The 21,127-nt window shown below is 18.5% G+C and overlaps 2 protein-coding genes across 3 annotated transcripts in view; both read right to left on the bottom strand.

Moving 5' to 3' along the window:
* Positions 1 to 1,913: 1,913 nt before the first annotated feature.
* LOC107995815 (GTPase-GDP dissociation stimulator vimar) lies at positions 1,914 to 7,999 on the bottom strand. Its single transcript, XM_062079807.1, has 10 exons — positions 7,856 to 7,999; positions 7,142 to 7,270; positions 6,698 to 6,931; positions 5,868 to 6,034; positions 5,401 to 5,632; positions 5,099 to 5,245; positions 4,632 to 5,027; positions 3,822 to 3,954; positions 3,394 to 3,659; positions 1,914 to 3,126 (listed from the first exon to the last, which is right to left on the bottom strand). The coding sequence occupies exons 1-10, from the start codon at positions 7,863 to 7,865 to the stop codon at positions 3,005 to 3,007; spliced, it is 1,836 nt and encodes a 611-aa protein (XP_061935791.1). The 5' UTR covers positions 7,866 to 7,999; the 3' UTR covers positions 1,914 to 3,004.
* A 7,302-nt stretch (positions 8,000 to 15,301) lies between these two features.
* LOC107995803 (elongation of very long chain fatty acids protein 6) overlaps positions 15,302 to 21,127 on the bottom strand; it is a 74,202-nt gene continuing 68,376 nt past the window's right edge. Inside the window, exons 2-4 of one of the 2 annotated variants that reach the window (XM_062079806.1) lie at positions 20,375 to 20,610; positions 19,884 to 20,289; positions 15,302 to 19,394 (exon numbers count right to left, since the gene is read on the bottom strand). In XM_062079806.1, the coding sequence (XP_061935790.1) occupies positions 18,854 to 19,394; positions 19,884 to 20,212 (870 nt within the window). In that variant the 5' untranslated portion in view covers positions 20,213 to 20,289; positions 20,375 to 20,610 and the 3' untranslated portion in view covers positions 15,302 to 18,853. The remainder of the gene's footprint in view (positions 19,395 to 19,883; positions 20,290 to 20,374; positions 20,611 to 21,127) is intronic. The other variant, XM_017053483.3, reaches the window with a different exon arrangement.

The raw sequence follows: 21,127 nt of genomic DNA, 5'->3' as shown, positions 1-21,127 counted from the left end.
TTAATTCGATTTCGTTAAATCTCATAATAGAAAAAAGTCTTTTTATGATTAATCGAACATCTAACATGATACAATATGAAACAAAATTTTTATTAAAAATTATATTATTAATTATTATATTATTTGAATCACAATAAAATTTATTCCGAGAATTATCTTGATCAATAACTCACTTTTTTTTGACTCTAAATAGCAGATTTTCTTCGAAACTTCAATAATAATTCTTTTATTTGGGAAAAAACTTCGAATTTTTATCTTAATTTATCAAATTTACCAAATTTATTGAAATTAATATTGACAGAACAATAAGCAATAACTAATGATTGTAATTTTTCCAATATTGATCAAAATAATTATATACCATATATCAGAAACAATTTCGGAATTGAGATTTTGATATTTTTAACTTAAATCAATAACTCATATAGCAGTATCGATTATTTATTATCGATTATACATTCATTATTTTGCCTATTTGATTTTGATAAAAAAATTACATCGACATTAAATTTCATTGCATATTATATCATAAGATTCTACAAATATTTATACAAATTAATTTAAAGAATTTAGAAAAAATCGCTAATATTCTTTTTTTTTTGATCATAAATATCAAAAAATTTGACTACATACATATTTTTAAAATTTTCATTTTTACAGAAAATGCAATGAGATTCAGTGATATTTCAATTGTATGATTTATAAAATCCTATTTTCTATGTATTCATTTCTTATTTATTAATTATTATTTATTATTTACTTACAATTTGTATTTATTAAATTAATAATATTTAAAACATTATTTTAGAAAAGATAAGTATCAAGTGTTAAGAATAAAGAAAAAGATATGTACATATTTAAAAAATTCATATTCATTTTTTTTAAATTATATAAATATAAATAATAAAAATTGCATTGTAATTTAAATAATTTAAATCATGTTTTAAAAATTATGTTTTATTAATTTGATTAATTTAATTTAACCATTTTTATTTTCACTTTCATCATCTTTTTTGTTATATATTTACACTTTTTTTGGCATATAAATTTCATTTTTTTCTCATTTCTTTATAAAATATTTTATAAAAATAAGAAACATTTTTATAAATTATGATTAAAATATTTCGTAAAATAAACATTTTTAATTTATTTTTTTCTTTGATTTATTATCCATTAATTAATAATAATCTTTTTATATTATACAATTATTATAAAAAAAATTGATAAATTTTTAATAATTCCAGATATTTGATCAATAGCATTTAAAGTAAGAAAGATATGAAAATTTTATACAGCATGTTTTGACTTAAAAATTGAAATTAAAAAGAGAATAATCTGAATATACATAAAAAAAATAGAGAATAATAAAATTATATTAAAAATATGTTCTTTTTATCATTTTAATCATTTTCTTGTTTAGTTCTCTTCATTTAATGATATTTAGGAATTAATTACTGATCGAATTCCAAATCTTTAAATATTCTATAAAGAAATTTAATTTTTACTTAGTATACTTAGTATTATATATAATAGTTATGTATATTTTTTTTTGGTGATCATAAGCCAAGATTGTGTAATTTCATACTCTGAAATGATTTAATTTTTATCTGATTACTAAATTCTTGAATATTCTTCATATTTTCTATCTTGAAGTTCAATAAAAAAATTTTCATTTTCTTAATTTTGATAACATCCTGTATTTTATATTTTTTATCTAACCTTTATTTTCGTACATTATATTTTAAATACCATTTTCTTCAAATATATAATACTTCGAATAATATCTATGTTACAATTAAACTGACAACATATCTATACAATATGCAAAAATATTATTTTAGTAATCTAATTAAGTTATAGACAATATAAAAAAATTAATATATGAAAATTGAAAAAATAAAAATACCGTATAGTTTATATAATAATTGTGATTTATATTTATTTTTATATTAATTTTACAATTAATAACATAAAATATACGCTGAATTCTAAGATCTAATATATTATACATATGTACATTTATATATTTATATATTTTTATATTTATTTTTTCTTTATAATTATTCATATAATTAATAATACACGTGTTTGCCTTATACACAATAGTTTATCTTAGATAAAGCGAAGCACAGAGATCACTATGTTATATATCATTACATATCTATACTTGTTTCGCTTTATCTAATATAAATTTAAATTCTTTTGGATATTTAATATGTACAATTTAATACATAGAGAAATAATTATATACATATGCGCGCACGTTTATCAATAACATGAATATATATATATTTCAGTTTTTTAATAAATTGGTTATTTTATATTGGTTAATATTTTTAGATTACAATAAATAGTAAAATCAATCATTTTTTATATAATTATTATAATTATTATAGTATATTTATTAAGTATGTCATTTATTTTCATAATTTTAGTATATGCATATATATATGTATCAAATTATTTAAATAATTTCATATAATACAAATTGATATAAAACAAATTCAAACTTATTTATATTTAGAACTTATAGAGGAGAGATCGTTATATGTAACAAAATATTAAAATTAAATGTAAAAAATTATGTATTTTATATTATGTTAATTTTAAATATAAATTGAATAATTAATGATTATGCTTATGAAAGAAATATTCAAGTTATTTGTATTTTATCTGAATATTCAAGTTACCAATAGATGATTTCTATTAATGTTGTTATTATAATAGTTTCTTCTTATAATAATTTCTATTATTATAATCTAAGTATAACTATATAATCAAAATAAATAAAAAATTAATGAATAAACAGAAAACAAAATACATAACATAAAAAATCATTTTTTTTTTAAAAGAATATCTTACACATTTATATCATATAAACGTTATATTATAAATGTTATATAAATTATATTATGCTTATAATCATAGTATTATAATTATTAAATATATAAGTTATATTATATAAAAGATTGTATGTTTTCAATTGTTTTCGTCCATTACTTAATTATATAATTATCTTACAAATTTTTTCCAATTTTTTATTAAGTTTTTCTTCTTTCTTAATTAAATTTGTTTCTTGACATAATATTATTAAATCAGTTTTTCTCAGATGTTCTCTTAAAGCCTCTGAAATTTAAATTTAATATAAATTTATAATAATAATTTTGTATACATTTTTTCTTTAATTATTATGTTCTATGATTAATAACAATTTATCTTTAACTATATTTTACAATTGAACATTTTAAAAATTTAATGAATTAATGTGAAAAATTTAATAATGAAAAATTTTCGAATTTTTTAATTTTATATCTTTTTATCTTAAAAAAACAAATATATATATTATTTGATATTTAAAAAGTATATTGTTTAATAAGAATAATTTTTATATACCTGAATTAATAATATTATCAACTAAACATAACACATTATGTAAAATTGGTATTTCCAAATTATTTTTATTATTAAAGAGATTGCAAAGTTTTTCTCCTATATCAGCTTCCAAAAGAAGATTTTCACATTCAGTTAAGGAAATTGTAGTCAATATCATCAAACTAATTAAAGCTTCGTTTAACATTAAAACATGTGGTGTTGTTAACATTTTGACCAAATATTTTACAGCTCCATGTTCTATTATTAAATGTGCTATATCTTTATTTCTATGAAAATAAAAAAAACATAAATATTATTATAATTTATTAGTAATTATATAATAAAATAGTACTAAAATAATTTCTTGCATTATAATATATTAATATATTAATATATATTTTTAATATATAATATATAATTTTTAATATATAATATATTAAAAAATTAACCTGCTATTATTAATTAACCAAGCAATTAAACGATTTGCTTCACCCTGAACTCCAGGATGTTCTTCAACTTCACACCAATTGACAACTTTTTTTATTAAATCATTTTTCTTTCCTAATTCTATGGCAGCTTCACCTGTAATAATAAGAATATCAATTGCAATAATGCAATTATTTATTCTCTATATTTTAGTTATTTGATAATTTTTTTATCAAAATATAATTTATATTATATTATATTATATATTATATTAGAGAGAGGGGGGAGGGATAATGAATAATAATAATAATAATAATAATAATAATAATAATAATAATAATAATAATAATAATAATAATAATAATAATAATAATAATAATAATATTTTACATATTTTATTATAATATATAAATATAATATTTTTTATATTTATATATTGTGAAAATATTCATCAAATAATCCTTTAAAAGATGTATTCTAGAGATCAAAATAAATTCAAAAGTTTATACAAAAATATATTTGATATTGTTATAAAAAAATAAACTTGAGATTTATTTATTAAGTTAAAAGTAATTTAAGTTAGATGAAATAAAATGAATATAAATAGAATATAACAATAGTATAAGAGAAATAAAGTGATTTCATTTTATTTCTACTTTGTTCATTTAACATAAATTTAAATTGTTTATAATTTAATAAATAAGTATTAATTAACATTTTCTTGTATTAACTTTTGTGTTTGATCTTTAGAATCAATGTTCGAAAAATATCGAATACATTAACATTCTATACAATATTTAAAAAAATATTGAGAAAAATTATTGTTAGCATACTTTGACCATCAATAACAATCCTTAATGTGCCTAGTAACTTAAATACAACAGGATATGATGAAATGTTCAGCATAGAATATAAAATGTTTATCAATCCATCTGTTAATATTATAGGTTTATTATCCATAGGAATAACAAGATTTCTTAAAGCACTAAGCAAAGCATGTTGAAATCTTATATCATCAACATCTGTATTATTTCTTTGTAGCAATTTTAAAAGGTTACGATGAACACCTTGAGTAACCATAAGTTTACAATGAGTATCTGAACGTGCGAAATTACCCATTGCTAATACAGCTGTAATTTGTAAGTCTTTGTCTTTGTTCTCAAGCCATTTAACCAATTTTTTGTATGTAATGCCATTACTTTTATCATATAAACTATTCATACTATTATCTAAAACATTATACAAATTTTTTTATAAAATGCAATTAAAATATTTTTTTTTATCTTACAAATTAACATACCTCCAGTTAATATAAGAACAATTAAATTGCAAGCAATTTTCAACACAGATCTAGTTTCTTCATCTGTACAATATGGACTATGTTTTTCTAATAAATTCAATAATAATTCACAAACACCAGCTTTCGCAAGTAATAATTTTGTATTTTCTAAAATAATAATATGATATTAAATTTATTCAATTCAAATATTAATATACTATATATAGTGATTAAATTATTCATTTATCAAGTTTATAAATTATAGAAACAAAATTTGGTTACTTTGATTATTTATTATTGTATTTTTAAGTTTATAAAAATACCATCTTCTGCTTGTCCATGAAGAAGTTCTAAACATATTTCAGAAAGTTCCGATGATGTATCAGTAGATAACATATTTACTAAAATTGTTGTAAGTCTTTCATCTAAAAATATTTTGTTAGCATCGTTCAATAATTCTAGTATTAAAAGAGAATGCATTGCAGCCTCTCCACCAGAAGTTCCATCAATTTCTAGAATATTACAAATAATAGGTACTATTTCTTCTTGTAATTCCTAGAAATATTTTTTCATATATTAATATATAAATTTTTGTTTATATATTTATGTATATAATAATTAATATATCATTACAAAATTATTGTTATAAATTTGAAATAATATAATTATAGAATTAAATTTTTTAATATTTAATTTATGTATTTACTGTAATTTAATTAGTATTTGTTAATTCAATTATAATGATATAATAAATAAAAATAAAGAAAATATAATAACAAATATATTATACCTTTGTATGAAGAGATGGTTGATCAATAAGAAAATTTAATAAAAGTCCTGCAGCAACATTACGAAGAAATGATAGACTTTCTTCATTTTTCAGAATAACACTTTTTTTCAATACTGTTAGAATTAATACTAATCCATTTCTATTTTCAATGAATTTTTTACCATTTTCTATAAAAATTTTTGAAGTAAGATTTATTAAAAATTTTAAATGTAATTAAATTATTAATTATTAAACATTAATATTAAATAATATAACATATAATAATAATATAATATTAAAATTAATTATTGTATAGTACCTAGAAATTATTTTTTTACTTTTGAATTATTATTATTAAATTATTACATTAAAAATATTTTTATATCTACTATTTCAATTTTCATAAAAATAAAAATTAAATATATTATATATACAAATTTTTAATGTTAATAATAAACATTTAATATATTAATATATTAAAAATTTTCTATGAAACATTCACTAATATATTAAAGTTTATATATATATATATATATATAAATAACATAATATATAATATAATTTTATATTTAATAATTAATATCAAGTTTCAATATAATAATTATAATTTTTATTTTTTTATAAGAATTATTTTTATTACTTTTTAAAATTTTACTACTTATTTTTAAATTATGAATAATATGTGATATTTTAATAATATTTCATGCTTTTAAAAAATTGATATTTAATAGATAAATAAATACAATAAAAATAAATAATTTCTGCTATTATTTCTAATATCATAATGATGATTTTAATGTTAACTACATACATGAACAAAATTTGAGTCATTAGGGATTAAAGCTCCCTACCATTCTCATAACAAATATTTCCTAAAGCTCTGGAAGTCTGTATCAATATATCAATGCATTCCTCATTTAACAGATCTAATAATGCATCTATTAAATCTATACTAGTGCATTTTTCTCTTCCTTTTTCACTTTTTGCAATTTCAGCAATTGCTTTAGCAGTTTTTGCAATAATTTCTTTTGATTCATGACGTAATAAAGTTAAAAAAACATCATCTATTATGCATTCTGTAATCTCTAAAAATAAACAAAATTCACTTATTATAGAAAACATAAATTATAAAGTAATATATTAATATTTTAATATTTCTTATTATCGTTAATAATTTAAAATAATATTAAAAAATATTAAAATCAATACATATGAATTCTTATACTATTATTATATTATTTTTTAAATATAATTTAAATCTTAAATTAAATAGGACAAAAAAAAATATTTAATACCTCCAAAAGATGTTTTGCTAACTTCAACAATTGAATCTAATACTTGGATGATATCTTCAATTTCTTTTTCAGATTTTATAATAAATCGCAGTTCTTCAATTAATTTATCAATATTGTTTTTTAATGTACCTAAAAAAATTATGTAAACAATTAGATGATTTATAAATACATAAATGAATATATAAACTATGATATAAAAATATATATATATATAAATAGTTTTGAATTTTTACATAAAAATTTTATTTGATACATATTATAATCCTTATAATATATAGAATTATAATATTCATATTCTTAGAATTATTAAAATTATAGATAATAAATAATTTCATTTAAGAATAAAATTATATGAATTTTAATACATATTTAAGAATAGATATGATATATATTTTCATAAATTTTTTTGTATTATTTGATTTTTCTTTTTGTAAATTATAATATCATTTCTTAAATATATATATTTCATACAATTTTTATATTTCTTAAATATTTTTGATAATAAAGAAATATATATGATAACAAAAAAAAAATCAAATAAATTAATATATTAAAATATATAATATTTATAATGTTAAATATATATATATTATAATATATATATATATATATTAAAATATTATATATATATAATATTTTTAACAAAAATTATCACTAATTAAAATTAAATTAATCTAAATTTATAATTATTAAATACATTTATTATTACAGTACCTTCCATCATCTTTTTTATTTTAATTTCGAACTTTATACAAATGAAATTTTCTTTCAAAATTATAGCAACAAAATTTACTTAAAGTGAAAGAAACATTATTATTAAAAAAATTTGCCATAAATTATAAATCATTAGATAAGAAAGTTTTCTTTAACGAAATAACTACACTATATTATATTACAGTAAAAAATTTATGATATTCAATAATTATATAAAAGAAAATAATAAGTCTCAAATTATATAAATCAAGATTTATATTAATTTAAATAAATTATATTTTAATGTTATTGTTATTTAATTTCTATTGTTATATATTTAATGGAAGAAAAGGAATATTCGATAAGGTTGGTACTATGAAATTTTGAACTTTGCTCGATGAAAAGCGCGAAAATTAAACAAATTTTGTTTGATATAATTATATTGATATAATTATTCTATGCTAATTTATGAGATATTAATCGTTTTAAGTACGAATATAAAAAAATATTTTAATTCGCAAAAAATTTCTTTTTCCTTAAAATTTCTAATTTTTTTTTTAAATTTAAGATCCTATTTTTGCAATTCTATTCAATGGTAAACATGTTTTATTCTATTAGCAAAGAACATTAATTGATTGCAAAATAAAAAATGCACAAATTTAGAAAAATTGGTATATGTTCTTAATAAAATTTATAATCTATTTATAATGGGAAAAAACTAAAAAAATAGATTTTTTTCAGAAATAATAATATTTTAAGGATTAAACTTGATTTATTGAATTTATAATTTAATTATTGCAATAGCAAGAATTAAGTTTAAACTTTTGCAACGATTAAGATTTGATTTTAAATTTATTGAATTTTAATTTTCTTTTTGTTAATCTCATTCGTTATATTCAGAAAAATATATATTTTTTTGTTTTATATTCGTATAGACAATTTGAATTTCATTTTTAATTTACATAATAATGTTGCTAACCTTAACCTCTTAAGTATATGACGAAATATTTCGTTGTGTCAATAAAATATAATTCGCTATAATATTAATATATATTCTGAAAAATTATTTTCGAGAATAAAATATATAAATTATATTATTTTTCCTATTTTGATAAATATGACTTCTTTTTCTCTTTTTACATTAGATTGATAATAAATTTGTTTTATTTTTTTTATTTTTACATATTTATGCGAATATATATTAGATAAAAAAGCAAATATGACAAATAAATAAAAAATCTCGAATGTAAAAAAATGTTATTATAATATTATTTAAATTTTTTTTACATATTTTATATATAATTTAAGTAAATATATATATTATTTATAAAAGATATGGTAGTTAAAATAATTCAATAGATTATAGTTTATTAGAAAAATTAACAAATTATTCAATTTTTAATTCAGAAAAACTATTATTTTTATTAAAGCTTTTGTGATTAAAAGATATTTTATTGATTATATTTACATCTCAGAAAAATAATATATTAAGAAAATGTAAAAATATAAAGAATATGTTATATATGTAAAAGATATCTAATATAAAAGAGATATATGAAAGAAATTCAGATTTTGATACTTGGATTGCTAATATTATTATAAATATTATGTTATATTATTTTAAAATATTTTAAAATATTTTATACTCAATCAATTTTATTTATTTATTTTTAATAATATTTTCAATATTAATTCAATAGTAATAATTTATTTTTTTGACATAATAATACTTGTATGTTACTCATAGATATAACAATGTATTATTATGGATATTGCGGATTATTATGGATCATAACGGTATACTATGGATTTGACGATATATATTTCGTTATTAAAAAGAAATATATATTCATTCCAAATATTCATTTTAAACATTCTTCATTGATTTGTTTTCATTTAAAAAAGTAATAGTTGAAAGTTTAAATTTAAAAATTTTTTTTAATATGTTTTATAGTATATAAATTTCAAAATAATTTTAATTTTTAGAATTCAATAATTTAAAAATTACTTACAAAGTTGTTAATTTTAAAGATTTTTACTAATTATATAACATCATTATATTTGCTTAATATATTTGTAAAATAGAAACACGTGCCAAATATAAATTATCTTTCAATTAAAAAATTCCATAACAAATATATAATTATTTATAATATATATAATATATAATATATAATTATTTATTTGATAAAAAATACATAAAATGAACCATGTAATTGATAGGTTACAACTCTGTTTCTTTAAAGATAAAGAAAAATGAATGACTTAGTAAGATTTATGTTTAGATATTATTTTTTTAATATTTTTATATAATATTATATAATATTATATAATATTTCTATATAATATTATATTGTATTTATTTTTATTTATTTAATTTATTAATATAATTTTAATTTTTTATTTCAATTTTTTATTGATATTTTATAATTATTGATATTTTTTTTATTATGCTCTTGCATGAACTCATAATGTTATAAATCAATGAATTTAACTTCAATCGTTAATATTATCAATAAATAAAAACGAAAAAAAATTTTTCGAAATCTGTTGAGTGAATTAATAAATACAATATAAAGCGTATATTAATCCGCTATGAGCAATTAAACAAAAAGAAAGTTAAAATCCGGTAGACAAATGCAATTCCTTGAAAGAATTTATAAAGTTAATTTATTACAAACCGTATCTAATTAGTTGTTTTTGGATAAGACACGTACGATCTTTACGAAAATATCCAAGTCTCTTACGACATATCTTTTGTATTTTTATTCACATATTTCAAGGCCTTTAAGTAAATTAAATAAGTAAATAAATAGTAATAAATTTAATAATAAATTTTTTTAAGAGTTATTATATCTTTTCAACATATTTTCGGATATGTGCATCGCGCCATTCTTATGCAACTGTTAATTTATTATTTCCATCCAGATTCAGGAATGGATCAAGATTTATTGAAATAGATTTATTGAAATAGATTGTATTTTTCGAATACAGAGTCAAAACAAAATTTTAATAGTCGAAGTTAAGAATAAAGTTATTTCAATAAATTATTTGAATAATTTTATTATTTTATTATTAAAAGATAATAAGAAATCGTACATAAGCATTAAATTGTTGAATTATGTAAAGAGCGAATCAATTATAATAGCAAATAGATGTTATTCAAACATTTTAAATAAAGTTATTACCTAAAGTAATTTTGTTCGAAATTTTAACTAGTTACTTTTTTAGCGAATTATTTATCAATTCGCATTCTCCATTTTTTTTTTGAATCTTATAAATCTATAATTTTGACTGTGTGTTATTTGTGCTTATTTATTTTTAGTATATTAATATACATAAGACTGGCGATAATTTTTTATTCAGCTGTATAGTTCATTTTATATAAATTTATTTATTTATTATATTGAATATCCATGAAGAAGAATTATAAGAAAATTTGTATTTTCAATACAATTGATAATATTGATATAATGAGAGAGGATTATTTGAGGAAATATTTAAATAAATTTAAGAAATAAAATAAAAAATTATTTTAAGAGTTAAATAATGAAATAATAGTTTTAGAGAAAAAACATTTTCATATTTAAATAAAACAAATAACATTTAGTTAAAGGAAATAATATATTATTTTAATCATTTAACAATTATGAATGAAATATTTCGCGGTACAATATCGTTTGAACGATGAAATAAAATATTTTACAACATAATATTGTTCATATATTATGGATGAGATATCTCACGAATGTCGTTCATTGAACTAGATTAATATTGGCGTTTTTATTCTAAGAAATAAAGAGATATAATTTTTATTTCATCCGTGATATTATATAAATGATGTATCAGGGAATATTTTATTTTAACATGATGACCGCAAAGCGATTTTTAGAATATTTTATTTTAATAAGTTTGAATTAAACTACAGAAATTATTAATAGCTAATTCTGATACGAACGAAATCTAAAAATTATAAAACTGATTTCATTGATTTCTGCTTCTCAATATTTATATAAATGTTTTTTAATCCTTTGCATTTCGGGCCTCTTTTGCTCAAACCAGAAACTCGAGACTCACGCGTTCGATGTGTTTGATGCGTTCGGTGGAAGTTCTTACAAGTAATTTATGATTTCAAACACAAATTAATGCATAAAACTTTTATATTTTAATATTTTATATATCTTTATATAAAAAAAAATTATTGAATATTAAAATCTATATTATTGTTTTGTGCGATACTTTATGAAGCAATTACTAAGATGCATTTTCGGTTTGTCAGGACAAATAGAGCAATAATACTTTTCTTTTATTATTGCGCACTGTATTAATAAGTTCATTAGTAAGAATTTAAAAAAATCTAATGGTTCATTTATGTTCGAAGATACTTGCGGTTTTGCAGATTTTTTACCGGGTACAAATTGTATTCTTCGTGGTATATTTTTCGATTCTGTACATGTTATCCATTTGTGATTTCCTCTATCTTCTGCGATATCTTCACTTGAACTATTGCATTCACTATTATTATATCTATTATATATCTATCTATTATTATCTATTATATATCTATTATTCTTATTTTTTATACCGTCTTATACCTCTTATTTCATTTCCATATTCATCATTATTTTCTCTATCGTTAATTTCTTTATGAACAGAAGTAATTTTGTCATTCAATAACAAAAAATCAAATTCATTTTCATTTGAACTAATTTCATTGATTCATTTCATGCTTACAAAACTCAAAAACTTTGAAAATAATATTTCTATTGCCACAACTGTCAAATTTAGACTAACGCCGAAGATGTCCAATTCGCGATTTACACAATTTAATTTTATTTGAGATAAAAAATCTAACCATTTAACAATATATTATTCTACACCTCATAAGATTATATGTAAAGAGCTTAGGAACCTATTTATAAAGCGATATTTTAAAAAAATCAAATATAAATAAATTATTGTCGCCGTTCAACTTGCCACATCAATCCAAGTGATTCGGAGAGTTACCGCTGGAGTTACAACATTAATTCAAATGGTGATCGAGAGTCACCGTTGGAGTGCAGAGTTAAAATAAAATGTATAAATTTATTTCAAATATCAACTTTAATTTAATTGATAATATAAATAATCATATATTTTTTTAATTATTTGATTCAGATATAGACGTTCTCTACAAAAAAATATTAATTTATTTATCGAAAAATTAATTTATGAAATATTTATATTTAATAATTTTTTTTAATAATTTATTATAAGTCATACTTTAATTATTAAATTAAATTATGCAAAACTTCAAAAAAGTTGTTTAAAATATTCGTCGTTAATTTTTATTAATATTTTAAATATATATAATATATATTATAATATTATATATAATAATTGAATTTATATTTCTGCATTATTTCAGAATGTGACAATTGTGCACAAACTACACGTTAATTCTTTCTTTTATATTTTATTTTATTGTCATTTTGATCTTTATTGAAATGAAAGAATGAATGTTTATTTAAATTTTTTTTGTTCATCATTTCAAAAATTTAAATCAATTTTAATAAAAAATATTAATCATATCGTGTGAAATAAAATTATAATCAGAATGAAATATAGCTATACTTTATTATATTTTATATATTTTTATTAAAATATAATATATTTTATTATACTTAATTATACCAAAAAAAATTAATACTTTATTTTTATTGATGAATATTATAAAAATATTATAAAAATAAAACATTTATATTCTGAGAGATTTTCGAACAGAAGTTAATCGTCTATTTCTACTTTCTGAGATTTTAATATAAAACTTAAACAAAACAAAAAATTTCAAATTGAAAAAATACTGAAATTCTATTTAATTAATTCATTGTCATAACGGTTCAAAATATCTTGTATTCAAAATATGCAAAATCAAATTTGCAAAATCATTAATCAAATTACAGTTAATTTCCTTAATATTGAGTAATGAATAAAATGACAATTTTAGAAAATAAAAATGTCATCAAATGATTTATCATTGACTTATTAACTGTTTTAATAAAAAAAATCTATTTTTTTTATAATTAAAAAAAATTAAAATAAATATAATGAAAATCAAATAATTTCGGATATAATTCTTAAGAAATTAAAATTATTTTTTCATAAAAAAAATTAAAATTATGAAAATATCAATTAATTCATTTAAATAATTTAGTTTTTAATGTTCTTCAAATAGATTCATTAAAAAAAAAAAATATTAGATATTAAATATACTTCGGATTTAAAAGTAAAATTAAAAAAAAAATTAATTTTAGTGTATTATACATATAATACATTATATCTTCTATATGTATAATACATTATAATCTTCAAACTTTTTTTAATAATCATTACCAATATATTTTGTGAATAAGATTAAAATTTTATATAATAATATATCCATGAATATTTTGTTAAGATTATAACGAATTGTAAATATAAAGTATTGTGAGCTTCTAGATACTTAAAATTAAATAAATTAATATATTAATATTAATGTATAATATTATACATTATATACATTAATATTATATATATAATAAATTAATGTATACAATGTACAATTAAAATTATTAATTTTAAGTATCATCAAATAATTTATTATATTAAAGGCTGGAAGATAAATTATTAGATATTTTTAAATTAAATTAAAGAATTTGAAATTTTTTAAATCCAAAATATTTTTTTTCTGTTTTGTTAAGAATTAAATCATTAAATTAATTTGTTAAGAATAAATTAATTTAACAAAATTTAATTTTTAGAATTTTTTAAACAAGTTTATAGTTAATTAATAATAATTTCTTTAGATTACAAAAAGATTAAATATTTATTTTTTATAAAAATTAATAAATTAATATAATGATTTGAAATTTAACTAATTAAAATAAATTTATATTGTCATTTTTACAATAAAATTAAATTATTTATCTATTTTAATTATTTTATTTCATTTTGAATAAAAAGAAAATAGTAAAAAGTTTTAAAGTTTAAGAATATAAAATATATATATATTGAAGTTACTTTCATATTCTTATAATTCATACTTTTATTATTTTATAATTTTTTAATAAAGTATTTTAAAGGATGTTTTGTTACATAATTAATATTTTAATATTAATTTTATAGAATATAATGACAAATTTTGATTGAATATAATAACAATATAGAAAAATTTTGAACTTCCTGTATATTTTTTTATAGCGTTTAATAATTTTTAAATTATTATTTTAAAATAAAAAATTGAATAAATTTAAGCACAATATTTAATAGTTTATCTTTTATTTGAATTATAATAATTGGGAAATAAATAGGATAGGAAATTTGAAAGTTTAGAATTTAATTTAACCTTTCGACAATTAAAAATAAACTTTTTTTTATACCTCCCGTCATAAATTATTATTATTATTGTTAATGTACAATATTCATGTATAATAAAGAAAAAAGCATAGATAATAACAAAAGAAATTTTATACTATGAAATTATACAGTTTTCCATGCTTATTTTATTCCTCTTTCACACACACACAACATACAGTTTTTCTTTTCTCTCTTTTTTTATTTTAATGTGTTGCTTCCATTTTATTTATTATTCTTGCATATGCGTATTAAATTATACTACTTAAAAAAAATCAAACTAAATAATAAAAAAATTATCGATTTTTTATTGTTCTTCTATTGATTTTAATTCTAACTCAACCGCAGAAGATAACTATTTACTGAAATTCTTTTAACACAATTCTTTTAAAATAATATATATTAATAAAATACGCAAATTCTTCTTTATTTTGTTTTGTTTTCTATATTTCATATTTCGTTGTTGATATAGAGTTTTTTCTATGTTTGAACGAGTCATTGCATTTTTCAATGCAAATATTCTTTCACTTTGAAACGCATATCTTAAACTTCAAAACCGTAGCTCGGTTTATTTATTTGATCGAACAGCATTGTACATTTCTATACGCGTTTATTCTCTGTGGTTTATTCCCTAAAAAACTATCACTTGTTTTTCTTTAAAAAAATTTCACTAAAATGTTACACAATTATCGCCATTTAACAGCGATAATTTAGCAGCGAGTACAGTCATTCCCTGACTTAAGTCATTTTTATCAGCGCACATAATCACTCGTTAGTAATTAGTAAAAAATGTTAATATATATTAATATGTATGTTTATATACGTGTATAAATAATTAGATGTTGCAATATCTATGCATTATAACCATTATAACTTAATTTACTTCGGGTTGATTACTTCGAAGCCAATTAGTACTTAAGTCTAAGAATGACTGTATTTCAATGACATAGTAAATGTAGCGCTTAATCGTAACATTATCTATATAAATATTTCGAGGCTTTGTTTTCTGTAATTTTAGTTTTTTCTTTAATTCTTCTATGAAAAATCTATGAAAAAATTAATTGTATATTTAATTCTATTGCACCATTATCGGTGTATAAAGCAGCACTCAATTAACTAATCCCTTAATTAGTAATTGATTATGACATAGCATCGACACAAAAGAGCAGTGTTCAGTTGCTTAATCGAGATTTAGAAAAATCTTCTCGTATACAAGTACTTGCAATCATTGTTTTCAATCAATGAAATGAAATCATGAAATCAATAACATATAATAAATTCAGATAAATATATAATATTAAGTTAAAGAGTGTCTTCTTTTTTTTTCTAAGTAAAAATAAAAAGATATTTTAATTATTTTTTTTAAACAAAATTTATGATAATGTTGATTTGATTCTAAAAAATTTAATTAAAAGATATATTTTCATTGTTGAATGAAAATAAAATTGCAAATACCTTTTACAACTTAGTTTGTAAATAATATAAATATCTAATATGAGAATAATTAAATTCTTTTTATCCACCAAATGAAACACGCACCGTTCGACCAGTATAATTGCTATTGTATTAATATTATTGTATTAAATAAATAAACAAGTGAAACTATTTAAACTCGATTCGAGCATAAAAATATTTTAGCAATATTTTTTGTTAAATCAAATATTGTCTTTCATTGAATTGATTTTTTCTCTTTGATATTATTAATAAATTCTTAATTAAATAAGTAGAAGAAAATAAATAACATGCACAAACTGGAATAATTATTATAGTTTTGTATGAATTAAATACTTACTAAAAAAATTGTATAAACATTTAAAACTATATTTATCATTGTTTCTAAATTAGATAATAAATTAAACAATTTATGAACAATTACTGTGTTATTTAGATTGTGAGTTTTCAAATTTTTATTGGCAATATTTGTGCGAGTTGAAAGGAATTAAAAAAAAAAAAAAAAAAAAAAAAATTAGAAAAAAAAAAGATATATCCAGTCGAATATAAAATTTGGAAAGGAAGGCATTTAATAAATTTTGTATGAAAGTGCGCGTCGATCAGCGGCGTGAATAGTTATTTTATAATATGAATCATGAATAATGAATCGTGTTTTAATTTCCATTCCAGTAAATAAATTTCGTTCCTCGTCCTGACCATACGACTAGAATCGGTCAGTTGATGTTTCAGAGAACAACCATCCTTATAAATATGTCTATTTAACAATTTATAAAGGAAATTTTTTTCAATACTTGAACATAAATTTTTTTTATAATTATTATTTGATTTGTTTCTTATTTATATCTAGTTAGTAACAACTTTTTTTTATTTTTTTTATTTATGTTAACAAAAATTTAATTGATTTAATTTGAAAAAACTCTATGTCACATATTTTTAATGTTTTTTTTGTTTTATTTAATATATTATAATATAAAAAATTTAAATATAAATTTTTATTAACTATTTAAATAAAAATTTAATTTAAGTGATATTTGTTTAGCTTGATCTGTAATAATGTATAATAAATTTATAAATTTTTTTGCAAGGTTGATTGCACTCTGAAAATTAAAAAATAGTAACAAGCAGCCCGTTTTTTTATTTCTAATAACAAAAAATAGTAAATATAAATCCTATCTTTTTATTATTATTATTTTTTTTCAAATAGTCATGAATTTAGATTGCAATTTCATTCTCCGATTATTATTTTCTTTTACTATTTTCTATAAAGAATATATAATAGCTTGATTTTGATGATAGGCCTAATGAAATTTTTAATTTTTTCACATTTTCTGATTTTTTAAAAGCAATTTTTTTTTTTACCTCTTTTTTCATTTTTATTTTAGTAGAACGAGATTTGGAAACAATTTCCTAGTTTTCTTTTTTTTGTATGATAATATATTATATACTATTAATTTTACTAAAAAACTTTTAATATCATTTTTATTTTATGTAAGCAAATCATTATACATTATACATATATTTTTATCATATTTTAACATATTTATACATTTCCATATGCACAACAATATGTCAAACATATTGATAATAAAAATATATAATATAAATATTAAGATAATAAAAATATTAAGCATATTGACAAATTTTCTATTATAATTAATTTTTTTTTATTAGTAAATAGTTCAATACTAAATAATATATTTATACAATATTCTAAGTTCTTAAATATTACGTCTCCATTCTCGTTCTACCATTATTTTTGTGACACATTAACTTCATAAAGAAGTATCACAAAAAATGTTCAGAAATTTCTTTAGAAATCATTTCTAGAGAAAAAATAGTTTTAAGAATTGCTTCTAAGAAGCTTCCTATTAACTCATTGATAACGTATGTAACTTCAAACACGTTAAACAAGTTACTATGAAATTTATTACTATTACTACCAAATTCAGTGTGCAACATTTAATATTATCATAAAATTCAATGTGCTGTATTTAAGTAATTTCCATTCTATCGCGTGTTTCATTCTACCACAACCAATTTTACGACTTTGAATTAACAAAGACTTCTAAAAAAATTTCCAAAGGATATTTCTTGAAATACAGCTCCATGACTTTAAAAAGATTCTTAGAAAATGTTTTCAAGAAATGCCACTGGAATGCGTTTTTAGAAAAAGTTTCCAAAATATTTTGGTGTGCTTTAATTAGCCTTGAGCTTGTCATATTCCACTGTTCCATTAGTGAAGCCCTTCTTTTGGAATTTACCACCTTTGTTAATATAAGATCTTTGGAAGAATCTACAGAAGAGAATGAAATAGCTGAAGTACATAAGCAAACTAAGTTTAACATTTAAACGTGAAATATGGCATTCAATCTGGTTTTCCAGATACTGGTGAGCCGAAATATTTATAATGCAACCAATAAACATTTGTGTTATCTGTAGTACAGTGATTAACATAGCGCATATTTTTGGTGGTCTGTATTGCATTGCTTTCAAAGCGTAATAACTATACATTATGGAATGAATAAAAAAGTTCATTACAACGAACCATCTCGCGGATGCTGTGTACTCTGAATATGAGAACCATGAGTAAAGAAGAACTGTTATGTGATGATACCAATGTAGAAAAATTAATTCTTGTTTTCGTAATACTATAAAGATTGTATCACCAAGCTCCGGAAGTTTTGATAGAACAAACATCCATGTCCAAAAACCAGACACGACGTCTTGTTCAATAAAGCTGCAAGAAAATAATTATACTTTTATTTTTTTTTCAATTACTATTGCAGAATTATTATATATATTTATTATATATATTATATACATTATTATATTTTTTGAATATAATTCGCAAATGATATATTCAAAAGAACAATTCTATAGAATCAATTTAAAAAATTATTACATACATAATATTAATTTTATAGTTTCATAAAATACAAATTGCCGAATAAATATTATAATCAAAAAATTATTCTTTATATAAATAATAATTTTAAAAATATCAAATGACAGAATTGCATTAATATTTAATTATTATTAATATATAATATAATTATATATATAATTAGTATATAATTATATAATATTATATATAATATAATTAGTATATATTTATATTAATATAATTAATATATAATTATTAATATTTAATTATTAATAATAAATTTTTAAGTTTTATTATGTCCAATCAAAAATATTTTAAAGTAAAATATAAAAGCGAAATTACCTAGGTATACAAACACTATGGTAAAACCCATAATGCTTTAACACATGGACCAATTCTGGTAATGTTCTAGTCAATCCAATAATGGAGAACGATGCAAGCAATGTGTTCCATAAAGCAAGTACGCCCCTGAGTTCAAACCTTGGTCTAGTTGACATATAATGCTTTCCACCAAAAATTAGGATCATGTAAATGCCACAATAGTAGAAACAGTTCGTCCAATTCTTCGTCATCCATACTTTAGTCTCTGTATGAATGAAATTTTCTTCGAAATTAAATACATAAGAGTAATTAGGTACTGTGACCACTTCCATGTAAGACAATTTGTTCATCTTGATATATCTCTTTCTTTTCGGTTAATTTGAAGTTAAAAAAAAGACACTTCTTTTCGTCTCTGCTGCCAATTGACCTAGAAAGAAGAATAAAACAATTGTTGAGAATTTCTTTTAAAAATTTAAAAGATATAAAATTTAACAAGTTCCATATACTATAACCTCTCGTAGACAAAACTTCTAAATTGACACATCAACATTTTGAGAAGTTGTAATATTATTTAATTACATATTTCATGTATGTATACGAGAAGCATTAGACCTTAAGTATCATAACAAAAAATTTGAAGATGAAGCATCGGGCATCATAAAGATTGCATATTGTAGATATTATTTTTTATATGTTATTTTCTGCATCTCAACAGCAAACATCAATGTCTTTTCAAAATTCTAGTTATCTGAAAGATCATAATGTAAAATCCTAAATAATATGATTCTACAAATAATTATATATTGATGAGTATTTCAAAATTAAAAAAATTTTTTATGTTATTTAAATAAAATAATTAAAACATTTAGATTTAATAATTAATTTGCTTTTAAGGAAACTAATTAAAGAAATAAATAATTATTGAAATAATATAATAATACATAATTTTAATTGTAATAAAATTTATATTTATACAAAAATTTAATATAAAATATTGTAACAAATTCATAATGATAATTATATATATATAAAAGAGGTTTATATTTAATGTTCAATCTTAAATAATTTTTATATAATAAAATTTATTTTTATTTCATATATCATTATTTCAATTATTATATATTTTTCTATATTTTATATCATCTAAAAAAATATATTATTTTATTTTTTTCTTATTCTCTACAAATATTTTATTATTTTCTACAAAATGTAATTTAAATTTCATAAAAAAAGAAAATAGGATTAATTTCCAAAAATAGTTTAAT

Source organism: Apis cerana, linkage group LG9 (assembly GCF_029169275.1).
Source record: "Apis cerana isolate GH-2021 linkage group LG9, AcerK_1.0, whole genome shotgun sequence".
Taxonomy (NCBI): domain Eukaryota; kingdom Metazoa; phylum Arthropoda; class Insecta; order Hymenoptera; family Apidae; genus Apis; species Apis cerana.
This window is presented reverse-complemented; position numbering and strand designations above follow the sequence as displayed.

What these genes read in the sequence shown, in the direction of transcription:
- LOC107995815 (XM_062079807.1), bottom strand. An exon ending in AACCATCTCTTCATACAAAG is followed by an intron (nt 5,633 to 5,867) that starts GTATAATATATT and finishes AAATATTTCTAG; the next exon opens with GAATTACAAGAAGAAATAGT. An exon ending in GATTGTTATTGATGGTCAAA is followed by an intron (nt 3,955 to 4,631) that starts GTATGCTAACAA and finishes TTATTATTACAG; the next exon opens with GTGAAGCTGCCATAGAATTA.